We start from the raw sequence: 13,541 nt of genomic DNA on the forward strand, positions 1-13,541 counted from the left end.
CAGAAGGGGAGAAGGTGAGAGGAGCATGAGGGATGAAAAATTACCTATTGGGTATGATACAAACTATTCAGCTGATGGGTACAATAAAAGCCCAGACTTAACCACTATAGAAGTCATCCATGTAACCAAAAACCACTTGTACCCCTAAAGCTGTTGAAATAAAACAATTATTTTTAATTTAAAAAATTCCATGCTCTGGAAATTCTAGGACAGGAGAGCCAATCAGGCACTGTTCAGAGCAAGCGAAGAGCACTCACTTGCTAATTATACCCTCTCCCTGCTGTCCCCTGTGCCCCTTGGCTGGCCAGGGACCTTACCAACAGAGCTGGACAGCACCCCCTTCCTCTCCCAGCTCCCCTTATCTCATCAATCAAAACTTACCCTGTGTCTCATTTTTTTAATGAAATAACCTTGGGCTATAATGGGTTAATTAGTTAATCAAATCTATTCTAATTCACTAATTGGCTCATATGTCATCTATTTGAGAAAATCATATAAATAGCCACTTCTTGGCTGTTTGCAACTACTGAGTCATTTAGTATCTCAGGACCTCCATTTTCTTACTTTAAAATAACGGTGGGGGGGAATTAATGTCTAAGAAAGGGGTGATATTTGAGTTGAGTCTTGGCGTAAAATGGAATGGAAGGGCTGCAGCGTGCTATTTTTAAGATAAGGCAAAAGAGGAGAGAGCGTGTTTAAAGGAAATGAATGTAGCAGCAAAATCGCCTGATAGACTTCTAGCTGAGCATAATTATTGCTGCATCCTCAAGGGATAAAAAAGAGCCATGCAAAATGTCCCAGAGGGGCTTGGACTTCCTATTATGTTTATTAATCATCTTGATGAAAATGGAAAGTCTACATTGATTAAATTCACTAATGATCCTAAACTGAGCGAGGAGTAAATTCCAGAAAGGATAGATTTATAAGGTGAGTAGTAATATTAATCAGCTCATCTTCATGAAAAGGGTGGCAGTAAATGAAATGGGATTTGCTATAGATAATGGCAACGAGGTACACCTGGGGGGAAACGATAATGAGTCCAGATTCAAACTAGGAAGGTATTATTTAGGAAATAATAATGGTGAGAGAGCTCTAAAGTGGAGAGTGAATAATAAATTAAAAACAAGCTTAAAATAAGCGCTCATTATGGATCACAATTTCACTCTCAGCACTTTTGCAGTGGGGTGGTACAGAGAAGGTGAACGTGAATGGCAGAGATGGAAGCAGGTTTGTAGTGCAGCACTTATATTTTACTGGTGAGGACGCTGGGGCCCAGAGAGGTTAGGTATAGACCGACCAGGTCAGGGTGGAAAAACCCTGTCACGCTGGTCACCACTCTGTCCCCTGCGGTGGTGGCAGGAGATCACGATTCCTTCTGACAATCTAAATTTAGCCTCAGAATCCTCAATGCTGCACTCTAAGCAGTCTCTCATTACTTTGCTCACAAAATATTATCTCGTGTCATCTCTAGCTTACATCATAGAGCTAGACGTTGGCAGAGCCGTGGCTAAAAACCTAGATGTCCTGAATGTCTAGTGCTTCTATTTCACCCTGTACGTTCTAAATTCTCAGCAGGCAACATTGACTATAACTTCAAAAGTCAAAGACTCAGAAAGCATAACTCACTTCTTATCCAGGGTTCTGACCTTGATGCCCATCATCTTGGTTTAAGTTTCTTTAGACAGCATTTAAAAATCTCCCAAATTGAATATATATAGAGAGAGGTGTTGGGAAGACACTTAGAAATAGCAATAGTTTTGAGCCAGTGAGTTTTGTGCCCCTGGGGAGTCACAGAAAGCATTTTTAAAAAGAAGTCTATTGAATTCAAGTAACAAAAATTAAACTTCCACCTTAGGCATTTGACAAAATTAATGACCTTGTTAAAAATTCCCTGAGACTGATGAATGCTTCTCATATTTGTTTCTCTCCTGGGGAACAGAATGAATTTTCCCTGTGCAAATGGAGCCATGTTGAGGAAAGTCCTGTGTGTGCTGGTTAGTTAGGTGAGGGTGTCAACCTAGGGAGGAAGGGAGGGGAGGGGAAGATTGGTCTCAACAGAATTGTGAAGCAGGTGAGTTTTGCCCATTCTCACTTCCTTTTAGTGTCCTTTCAGTTCCCTCTCCCCAGGAAGGCTCATGATGCTCCTGTAAGTCTCTCTGATTGATGGGACGGCTACTCCTCTAAGGCTGAGCTGGTTGTGTGTTGCACAACTTTAGGGGACGCTATTCTCCTTTGGGAACTCACTAACTTAGCATGACCAGCCCCCTGGCAGTTTCAGAACAGTTCTCCATTTATTAGGCCTTTCCTTATCTTTCCCAGTCTTCAATGGAAACCTATCTTCTATGTGTCAGATCAGAGTCATTTCCACATGGGCTAATGGGTCACTGCCCAAGACTTTCCTGAAGACCCACCCCATAGCGTAAGCAAATGAATTAAATAGTAGAACATTTTGGCATGTGCCTGAACGAAATCTCTCCCATGTATACTCTTCCAATGGTTAATGAATACCTCATAGGATTCATGAGAGATAGCATCCACACACTTGATCACCCATAATCACAAAGGTTGGCTACCAAGATCTTTTTCTCTTTTTTTTTGTTTTGTTTTGTTTTGTTTTTTTTGAGATGGAGAGTCTAGCTCTGTTGCCCAGGCTGGAGTGCAGTGGCGTGATCTTGGCTCACTGCAGCCTCCACCTCCTGGGTTCAAGTGATTCTCCTGCCTCCCGAGTAGCTGGGATTACAGGTGCGCACCACCACGCCCAGCTAATTTTTTGTATTTTTAGTAGAGACAGGATGGTGTTGATCTCCTGACCTCATGATCCGCCCTTCTCGGCCTCCCAAAGTGCTGGGATTACAGGCGTGAGACACCACACCCATCCCCTAGATCTCTTAAATAAGACTTTAATCTACCCAGCACTTTAAAGCTTGCAGAATCCTGTCCCACCATGCCAGAGTGTCCAGAGATCAGGTAAGATCAAGTCAGTTAATCTGGGGTCAGAGCCCCATCCCTGCCACTTGTTGGCCATGCAGAACAGAGTTAAGCCAATTATCTAAACTTTCCAAACAAGTTTTTTGATAGGACTAAGATAATGTATTTACCATAGTGCTTGGCAATAAATAAATAAATAAATAAATAAATAAATAAATAAATAAAAATAAAAAAACACATGTAATCTGCTATCCCTGCAGTTGTTTTTATTTCAGATACCCTGTGGGGCAGGAAAGCTGGATGTTATCTCCTTTATCTTGAGAACCCTAGCAAACAGAGAGAAATGATTTGTCTGGCGATACACAATCAATCCTTGTCAAGGCTGAATGTTAAACCTGGGCTTTCTATGTAAGGCTCCAGTCTTCTTCCCACCATCTCATGCTCTTATAGACCTAGTGCAACAGTTGACGACATGTGTGTGCCTCCCCAGGCTGCATGGTTTATCATATACATGAGACACACTGGTTGCTTTTTAACTGTTTCCTTCTCTCATACAATGCCTATGCTGACTTGCCGGAAACACCCGAGTAATAGCCAGAGTATGAATTTTCTTTTCTTTTCTTTTCTTTTTTTTTTTTTTGAGACGGAGTCTCGCTCCGTCGCCCAGGCTGGAATGCAGTGGCATGATGGGCTCACTGCAAGCTCCGCCTCCTGGGTTCACACCATTCTCCTGCCTCAGCCTCCTGAATTTCTGGGACTACAGGCGCCTGCCACCGCGCCCACCACCACGCCCGGCTAATTTTTTTTTTTAGTAGAGACGGGGTGTCACAGTATTACTGAGGATGGTCTCAATCTTCTGACCTCGTGATCTGCCCACCTCGGCCTCCCAAAGTGCTGGGATTACAGGCGTGAGCCATCGCACCCGGCTAACACAGGGTATGAATTTTCTGTCTTCAAGGTGCAAGTCCACATGTCCTGGGTGTGGAATTGACATCTGTGTCAGGGTAAGACTGGAAATGTGCCCCTTCATCCATAGCTGCCATTGGGTATATTATCCTTCACGGATCTCACTGACAGAGAAGGTGCCCATCTTACTAGCCAAGCAAACTAGTCCATTTGGTCCTAACATAAACAGTTGCAGAGCTAACACAGGAGCCCGGTGATGCATGGACCTTTTGATACTCTATATCTGTTAGGCTGAAGGCTCAGGGACAGATCCAGATTTTGTGGGCCCCTGTAGATTATTCAATTTTGGAATCTTCTTTTTTTAAAAAAAGTATAAAGTCAAAATTAGATACGGGAAAATTACAGAGATGGAGAACAGACTAGTCGTTGCCAGGGTTCAGGGATAGAAGAGAGGAGAGAGAGATGGGTGTGTTTATAAAAGGGTAACAGGTGATGATGAAACTGCTCTGTATTTGACTGTGGTGATGGGTACATGAATTTAAACATGTGCTAAAATTGCATAGAACCAAACACACACATACAAATGAGGACATATGGCTGGGCACAGTGGCTCATGCCTGTAATCCCAGCACTTTGGGAGGCTGAGGCCACTGGATCACCTGAAGTCAGGAGTTCAAGACCAGCCTGACCAACGTGGTGAAACCCTGTGTCTACTAAAAATATGAAAATTAGCCAGGTGTGATGGCATGTGCCTGTAGTCCCAGCTACACGGGAGGCTGAGACAGGAGAATCACTTGAACCCAAGAGGCAGAGGTAGCAGTGAGCTGAGATTGCGCCACTGCACTCCCACCTGGGTGACAGAGCAAGACTCGGTCCAAAAAGAAACAAACAAATGAGGACATATAAAATTGATGAAATCAGTAAGATCTGGATTACCAACACCAATATTCTATTCCACTATTGTACTATAGTTCTATAAGATGTTACCCTTGAGGAAAACTGGATGAAATAGACACAGGATCTCTATTTTTTCTTCCCACAGCATGTGAGTCTAAGTATTTCAAAATAAAAAGTTTAATTTAAAACATGGATAAAACTGGAAACAAGATTTGGGAAAAAAAAAATAGGCACCGGGTCTAGGAGGGTTGGTGCTAATGACAAGGTTGGACACTTAAACTTCACTTGGCTTCATTTCCTGGTTGGAAAGGCAGTAGACCAATAGAAAATGAGTCACATTAGAGATATGAAACCATTTTAAGACCCACAAATGAAAGTGTACACTTCTGGGATTACCTTCTTTGATCACAAGGAAGGCTGCCAATGTAAAATAAACATAAGCTACTTACCCACATAAATAGGTTGGCTCCACTCACTCCAGAGCCCCGCCTCTCTGCACATGGAGCTCACTGCTGCTCTCACTTGAACATCATACTTAGAAAGATCATCAATTATTGAGATGAATGCATTGGTCATCATTTTTTCTATCTAAGTGGGGAAAAATAGCATTATAAGAATCTCTAAACACCTAATTTAGTTCTGCCAATTATCAGAATGGGAGGCCCTATATAGGTCATGTGACTCACTGTTCAGCAAGCCATTTAAAATCAACAGGGCACATATCAATTCGTTTATACTAGGCGCTTCAGTGTTGCTGTGTTGGCAGTCACCCTTCAGGAAAACGCTATCTTGTAACCCAAATATATGAAATGGTCAACAGTCAAGATCCAGGTGATCCTATCCAGGCCGAGCAGATGTTTCCAGACTGAAAGACTGGAGTGGCCTCTGCCAGGATGCATTATTCCCTCACCTTGTCCCTCCATAATCTATGGTCACATTACTAAATAATATTACACGAACACTAGATTGTCTCGTGTTGAAGCAGTTTTCTCATGAATGAGCCCTTCTTCTTTTTCTTTCTGCTGATCACGGTCGCCACCATCCAGCCAGTCCCCTGTGCCAGAGATGTGTTCCTGACACCTGTATCTTGAATACTCCCTGGAGGTGTTTCTCCCTTTTTTACTCCAGCCCTGTGTCCACTGCCTATTTTAGCTCTTATTATCTTTTGCTTGGACTGTTGCAGTAGCCACTAACTGATATCCATATGTCCATGTGGCCCCTCCCCACTCACATCCGGTTTTCACACTGCTACCAAAATTCTTCTTCTACTCTGCAAATGTGGACATATTTCTCTCTTGTGTGAAATTCTTCAGTGGCATCCATTGCCCGCAGTCATGGTTTTTAACAAAGAAGCCATTTCTTTATTTAAAAAAAAAAATCTTATAGAGCCACTCTGGGAGAAGTCACAGTGTCAGATACAGAGTCATGAGTTCAGTGTTGGTCTTATATCCAGGCATCCAGGCAGACTGAATTACTTGCCACTTGACTGAAAGAACCATACTCTCCCAAGCATAAAGTTAGTCCTTTTCCTAGACTGGTGCAGGTCAGGAACTATTTATTACTGGCCTGTGATGGGCTAAATACAGATAAAATTATGACTACAATTTGGAAGTTTTGGTAGCAATTTGACATCGCCATGACATCCAAACACATGATCAGTGAACTGATACTTTACATGTCTTTGGCTATATTTAATTTTTGCTAGCAAATCATTTTTATGTATTTGACAAAAGCACCAATCGATGGTAGATTAGATATTATAAAAACACACGCACTCACAGCCCTTCAGTGTAAGTATTTTGGGAAGCTCTGGCTAAGAAAGTCCTTCTCATGTTTTCTCACCAGACCAGTTTCTCTTCATCCTTGCAGACTCCGTTCAATTCCTCTCTGCATAGCAGACTCTGTGCACACACCCCCATCTCTAGCTGCACTGGCTTTTCCTGTGGGAGAGCAACCCCAAGGCTGGGCAAATATGTCACAAGATTGGGTCACTCCATGGCAGAAACAGTCTTATTTCTCACAAAGAAGCCAATTTGTAAATATTTGTTGAATCTAATGGAATTGGCTTTGTCTACTCTCTATAAGACATGAGTTGGAATCCTGTTTTTTTTCCCTAGCTTTGTGACTGTGGGAGAGTTACTTCATCTCTTTTGCCTCACTTTCCTATAAAATGGGAATGATAATTACATCATAGAATTATTGTGAGGGTGGAATATACACATAATAAAGTTTGACACATAATTGATGCTCAAGAAATGTTGATTGACTTTCTTCTCAGTTCCTTTCCCTTTGTAATTTTTGTCTATTAGTACTAATGAGTTTTTTTAAATTGTGGTAAAATACATATAATGAAATTTACCATCTTAATCCCTTTTAAGTGTACAGCTTTGCGATATTAAATACTTTCATATTGTCGTGTCACCAATGTTCAACAGTCTTTTAATCTTGCAAAAGTGAAACTCTGTACCCATTAAACAATAGCTCTCCATCCGCCCTCCAACCAATTCCTGGTAACCACCATCCTACTCTGTTTCTAAGAATTTTACTATTTAACCTCCGAAAGTAGAATCAGACAGTATTTGTCCTTTTGTGACTGATTTATTTTGCTTAGCATAATGTCCTCAAGGCTCCTCCGTGATGCAGCATGTGTCAGAATTTCCTTTCTTTTAATGCTGGATAATATCCTATTGTATGTATATGCTGCATTTTGCTCATCCATTCATTTAATGGGTACATGGGTTGCTTCCAGCTTTTGGCTGTTGTGAATAATGCTGCTATGGACATGGGTGTACAAACATCTCTTTGAATCCTTGTTTTTAATTCTTTTGTATATATAACCAGAAATGGAATTGTTGGATCATATGGGAATTCTATTTCTAATTGTTTGAGAATTCATCATACCGTTTTTATAGTAGCTGCATCACTTTAGATTTTTTTTTTTTTTTTTTTTTTTTTTTTGAGATGAAGTATCGCTCTGTCCCCCAGGTTGGAGTGCAATGGCACGATCTCGGCTTACTGTAACCTCCGCCTCCCTGGTTGAAGCGATTCTCCTGCCTCAGCCCCTACCCCCAAGTAGCTGGGATTATAGGCATGCGCCATCATGTTGGCTAATTTTTGTGGGGTTTTTTTGTTTGTTTGTTTTGTTTTGTTTTGTTTTGAGACGGAGTCTCGCTCTGTCGCCCAGGCTGGAGTGCAGTGGCCAGCTCTCAGCTCACTGCAAGCTCCGCCTCCCAGGTTTACGCCATTCTCCTGCCTCAGCCTCCCGAGTAGCTGGGACTACAGGCGCCCGCCACCTCGCCTGGCTAGTTTTTTTTGTATTTTTTAGTAGAGATGGGGTTTCACCATGTTGGTCAGGCTGGTCTTGAACTCCTCATCTCAGGTGATCCACCCACAGTGGCCTCCCAAAGTGCTAGGATTACAGGCATGAGTCACTGCACCCATCTATCATTTTAGATTTTAACCAACACTAGTACCAATAAGTCTGTTTCTAATCCTTTGTATTAGTTTCAACCAAAAGTATGTTCTTTCAAAACAAAAGGCCAGTAAGATTTGGTTTATACCTATAATACCTGGGTAGATGTAAGTTAACTTTGACCTTGTTAGTACCAAGCTGTAACTTGGTTGCAGTCACTGAAGATAATTTTTTAAATGTTTCTAAAATAAATGTCTGTCATCAAATATTGGAATGATCTGAGTAATTACCTGCAAATATCCGTTCCTTGCATTGTGTATTTTTACTTCATAATCAAAGCAATGGATTGGAAAGGCAGACACTGGTTTCTCCCATTGGATAGAGAGACGAGTTCCTTCAATCTCTGCTGTGACATTCAGTGGCGGATTTATTTGATCTAAAGGAATGAAAGATCAGTGATTTTTTTTTTTTTTAGAATCAGTGATCAGAGCTGATAACTCCAATCCACCCACACTTCTCAAGGCATTTCTAAGATATGCTTTTTTCAAATATTTACCATCAGGTCTTAATCAGCTGATCTCCAAGCCACAGGAAGCCAGTGGCCTCCCGTAATACTCTTGTCTAATAGTGCTGAAGAAGAAGAGACCCTTTCTGGAAACTACAAGGATTACTACTCCAAATGGAGTCAAATGCTTGAATCTCTTCCCCACTCAGCTCATTGCAAGACTCACCCACCATCTACCTTTACTACTCAAGTTGTACCAGGCCCAGAATAAACCTGACCACTGAGAGAACGTTTCCCTGGACCTTCCACCAAGCCTTGCCTCTTCCCAGTAGGTATGTGGCCCTGAGCAAATCACTTCCCCTTTCTGAGATTCAGTTTTCAATTTTAATTTCATTTTGTTTACTGCATCTTTTGTTTTTTGTGTGTTTGGGGGATGGAGCAGGAAGCTTCAGTTGTCTTTTGCATCAAAAAAGAATGGATTAGGGCCGGGCTTGGTGTCTCACACCTATAATCCCAGCACTTTGGGAGGCTGAGGCAGGCGGATTACGAGGTCGGGAGATCGAAACCATCCTGGCTAACACGGTGAAACCCCGACTCTATTAAAAATACAAAAAACTAGCTGGGCGTGGTGGCAGGTACCTGCAGTCCCAGCTACTCGGGAGGCTGAGGCAGGAAAATGGCGTGAGTCCGGGAGGCGGAGATTGCAGTGAGCCGATATCATGCCACTGCACTCCAGCCTGGGGGACAGAGTGAGACTCTGTCTCAAAAAAAAAAAAAAAAAGAAGAATGGATTGGTCTTCACTTAGGACTCTAATGTCCTTTCCCCTGAGATCTCACTTGATTGTCTTATGGTCCCGTGAAGTGAGGGGAAAATTAATTCTTAATGAGTGTCCTTGTCTTAGGTAATGTGACTTAGATCTCACAGTTAATAGGGACAAGCTAAGAGTGGGGTCGACTGGCTTCAGAGCCTCCTGTTGCCTAAGGAGAAAATTCTTAACCAAGAAAGTACTTATTTATTTTAGTAATCTTAGGAATTAGCCTCAATAAAATGAAAATCATAAAAGAAAATGAATTCCTGTGGTCTGTACTAGATTATATCCATTTTCATATTAATATCATTGTTTCTAGGTCTTCCTCAGCATCTTTTATTGCCTATTTTCATGAAAGTGACATTTTTAGTTCACCTAAGAAATATACTACTGAGAGAATTGCATAACCTCTTTAGTAAGGGCTATGATTCTTGACACAAAGTTATATTCCATTGGAAAATAGGTATGTCACAGCCAAATCATACTCTCTAAATAATATTGTAGTGTATTTATTAAACCTTTATGCCAGGCACTGTTCTAAGCACTTTATCATTAGTAACACAATTCTCACGAAAACCGCACAGGAAGTATTGATTCCTCTCCATTGTTTCAGATAAGAAGATTAGGCACAAAGGAATGATCAGCTTGTCCAAGGTCACTCAGTCAGCGGTGGAGCCAGGATCCAAATCCAGGCAGTCTGGCCCCACAGCCCATAATAACCACCCACCATTGAAATCTAGAATCTCCGTAACTCAGTATGCCATGTGAGAGCGCCTGGTGAGTTTCACGAATAGAACTATCTGGGATGAGGGAGAGTGTCTTCTCTATTGAGAACTGAGCAGATGAAACCATGAATATAATTTTTAGAGCTGAGAATTGCACACTGAGAGATATTCGAGCTGCAAAACATCCAGGAGATGGGCCAGAACAGTGAGAAATGCAGAGAGAGAGATATTAGCCTGGAGAAGAAGGGCTTCTGGATGGGAAACCTGCTGCCTGTGATCAGCTAAGAGAGGCCATTTGTTAGGGAAAGGACTCAAACCGGCTGGGGTGGCACTAGTCCATCACAGGACCCAGGGGCAGAAATTTCACAAAACCTGTCAGAACTCATGAAAGATTAAATGGTCTCTTTTAAGCAGCTAGTTCACTTTTCCTGGTGCAGTGATTCTCAACTGGGGGAAATTTTACCCCCTGAGGGGCATTTGGCAAAGTCTGAGACTTTTTAAAAAATCACAGCTCAGGGGCAGAGGGGCATACTGCTGGCATCTAGTGTGTAGAGGCCCCTCTGCTGCTCAATATCCTACAATGCCCAGGACAGCCCTCCATAACACAGCTATCCAGCAAAAATCATTGGCGGCGTTGGGCTGGAGAACCCTGCCCCAGTGGTTTTCAAACGTGGGCCTGATGCTTACTTAGCATCAGAAAAGTAGTAGAACTAGGTGATCTTCTCCAGTGCAGAGATTCTGAGATTCAGTTATTTCAGCTTTGGGTTAAGTCGATCTTACCAATGGCATGAAGGGCAAACAGCTGATCAAAGGGCTTGATGGCAGAGTGCTTGCTGGAGCCGTTAACAAGCACTGCAAGCCAGTCACGCCCTCTGCTGTGGATAAAAGTCCTGGGAAACCAGCATGCGATATTTCTCCCCATTGAGTCTTTGCTGTATTCTTGGCATTCTTCAGTCCAAGAGCCATACCTAAATTGGAACACTCATGAGTTTTATGAGGTTGCAGGAAACAACCATTTGCCTAAGTAAAAATAGGTACAGTACTAACCTATAGTAGAGAAAATACTGCGTGTCCTCAGGGGCATCTGTGCCAACAAGCCAGGTGCAGTGAAGGGAAACTTGGTATGGCCTTAAATGTGAATAATTATCTGCTGTAGTGTTTGTGGTGCAAGTTAAATTCACAACTGAGGTTCCGGGAGACCCTAGGTAGTCAAAAATAAAAAGAACAAAACATTGCCATGGCAAACTCTGAATTTCATGCTTCTTTTGGAACTATAATGATATAAACATCTTATTCACCACCAAAAAATAATCATCTTCACGTTTTTTTCCCCTTGAGACAGAGCCTCACTCTGTCACCCAGGCTGCAGTGCAGTGGTGCGATCTTGGCTCACTGCAACCTCTGCCTCCTGGGTTGGAGCGATTCTCATGCCTCAGCCTCCCAAGTAGCTGGAATGACAGGTGTGCACCATCACACTTGGCTAATTTTTGTATTTTTGGTAGAGATGGGGTTTCACCATGTTGGCCAGGCTGGTCTTGAACTCCTGACCTCAAGTGATCTACCCGCCTCAGCCTCCTAAAATGCTGAAATTACAGGCATGAGCCACCATGCCCAGCCATCATCACATATTTCTAGAAACCTACTAACTACAAAAGGCCAACTTACTGGAGATATGGAATTAGAATTATAAAGTCCCCATTTCTGATATTAAACAGCTTCCCAGCTATTTTGTTTGGGGCTTGGGGGTGATGTTTGTGCAATAAATGTGACAAAGTTCAAGAGAAGTACAATATATTGTCGTTTAGAGGTTGATGTCCAGCAACTTTGGTGCTCTAATGCCACATTTGTTAATAACTAGCTGTGAGACATTGACCCCCACTTTTCTGGGCTCTGTATTTTCAACTGTAAAGGAGAGGGTTGGTATAGGAAGGTCTTGAGTATCCCTTTCCATCCTAGAATTGTGTGATTCATTAGGTTGTATCCAAATGCTTCATGAATTACATAGGTTGCTGCTCAGAAGAAATGAGTTTTGACAACACTGCAAGATAATACCACTACTTTGCAGACTTGATGCACATTAGCATGTTAAAGTCCTCTTTAATATACTAGGACTTTAAGAAAACCTTGAATTGGCCAGGCACGGTGCTCATGCCTGTAATCCAAGCACTCTGGGAAGCCAAGGCTGGTGGATATCTCTTGAGCCCAGGAGTTTGAGACCAGCCCAGGCAACATGGTGAAACCTCGTCTTTACAAAAAATATAAAAATTAGCCAGGCGTGGTGGCATGCACCTGTAGTCCCAGCACTTTGGGAGGCTGAGGCGGGCAGATTGCTTGAGCTCAGGAGTTTGAAACAAGCCTGGGTAACATGGCGAAACCCCGACTCTACAAAACATACAAAAATTAGCCAGGTGTGGTGGCATGTGCCTGTAGTTCCAGCTACTTGGGAGGTTGAGGTGGGAGGATCACTTGAGCTGGGGAGGTTGAGGCTGCAATGAACCAAGATCATGCCACTACACTCCAGCCTGGGCAACAGAGTGAGACCCTGTCTCAAAAAACCAAAAGAAAACCTTCAGATTTTTTTTTTTTTTCTGAGACGGAGTCTCGCTCTCTTGCCTGGGCTGGAGTGCAGTGGCCAGATCTCAGCTCACTCAGATTTTATTGTATTATTATTATTATTACTTGGAAACAGAGTCATTCTGTTGCCCAGGCTACAGTGCAGTGGCATGATCTCAGCTCACTGCAACCTCCCCCTCCCGGGTTCAAGCGGTTCTCCTGCCTCAGCCTCCCGAGTGCTTGGGATTACAGGCACGTGCCACCACACTCAGCTAATTTTTGTATTTTTAGTAGAGACTGGGTTTCACCACGTTGGCCAGGCCGGTCTCGATCTCTTGGCCTCAAGCCATCCACCTGCCTCAGCCTTCCAAAGTGCTGGGATTACAGACATGAGCTGCCATGTCCAGCCCCATTTACTTGTTATAACTTGTCTAGACCACATACCAGCCAATTTGCGTGAGCTTGATCCCAAGTACAGAGACTAATCCAAGGCAGATACAGGATCACAGAGATGGGTTATTGTATGTGGCTTACATCAAACCACTATTTCCCCTTTCTATAGTGAATAACTGGATTTTACCTATAAGGCACTTTGCAGCTTACATTTCTACAATTCTAATTATCCTCTGAGCACTCTAATATAGGATGACACTAATAAAAATTATTTCTGTTTTGAACCAAGTGGAATTCACATAAAATGATTCCTTGGATGAGAACTATAAGACAAAGAGTCTCTATAGATCTCTAAACTGTACTTGGGCATGGACTTTCTGGTCATTTGGTGCATGGACAAATATATATTAGGT

The 13,541-nt window shown here is 42.5% G+C and overlaps 1 protein-coding gene and 1 long non-coding RNA gene across 2 annotated transcripts in view; one reads left to right on the plus strand and one right to left on the minus strand.

Annotated features, from left to right (window-relative positions):
- LOC126948985 (uncharacterized) overlaps positions 1–10,228 on the plus strand; it is a 32,588-nt gene extending 22,360 nt beyond the window's left edge. The window contains exons 2-3 of the long non-coding RNA XR_007723578.1: positions 8,706–8,980; positions 10,071–10,228. This is a non-coding gene — a long non-coding RNA (uncharacterized LOC126948985). The remainder of the gene's footprint in view (positions 1–8,705; positions 8,981–10,070) is intronic.
- The window catches only part of IL5RA (interleukin 5 receptor subunit alpha), a 44,482-nt gene that overhangs the window by 20,807 nt on the left and 10,134 nt on the right, over positions 1–13,541 (minus strand). Inside the window, exons 7-10 of the mRNA XM_050781409.1 lie at positions 11,230–11,383; positions 10,963–11,150; positions 8,434–8,579; positions 5,181–5,319 (exon numbers count right to left, since the gene is read on the minus strand). Coding sequence (XP_050637366.1) covers positions 5,181–5,319; positions 8,434–8,579; positions 10,963–11,150; positions 11,230–11,383 — 627 coding nt within the window. The remainder of the gene's footprint in view (positions 1–5,180; positions 5,320–8,433; positions 8,580–10,962; positions 11,151–11,229; positions 11,384–13,541) is intronic.

The sequence above is a fragment of the Macaca thibetana genome, chromosome 2, assembly GCF_024542745.1.
Source record: "Macaca thibetana thibetana isolate TM-01 chromosome 2, ASM2454274v1, whole genome shotgun sequence".
NCBI classification, from domain to species: domain Eukaryota; kingdom Metazoa; phylum Chordata; class Mammalia; order Primates; family Cercopithecidae; genus Macaca; species Macaca thibetana.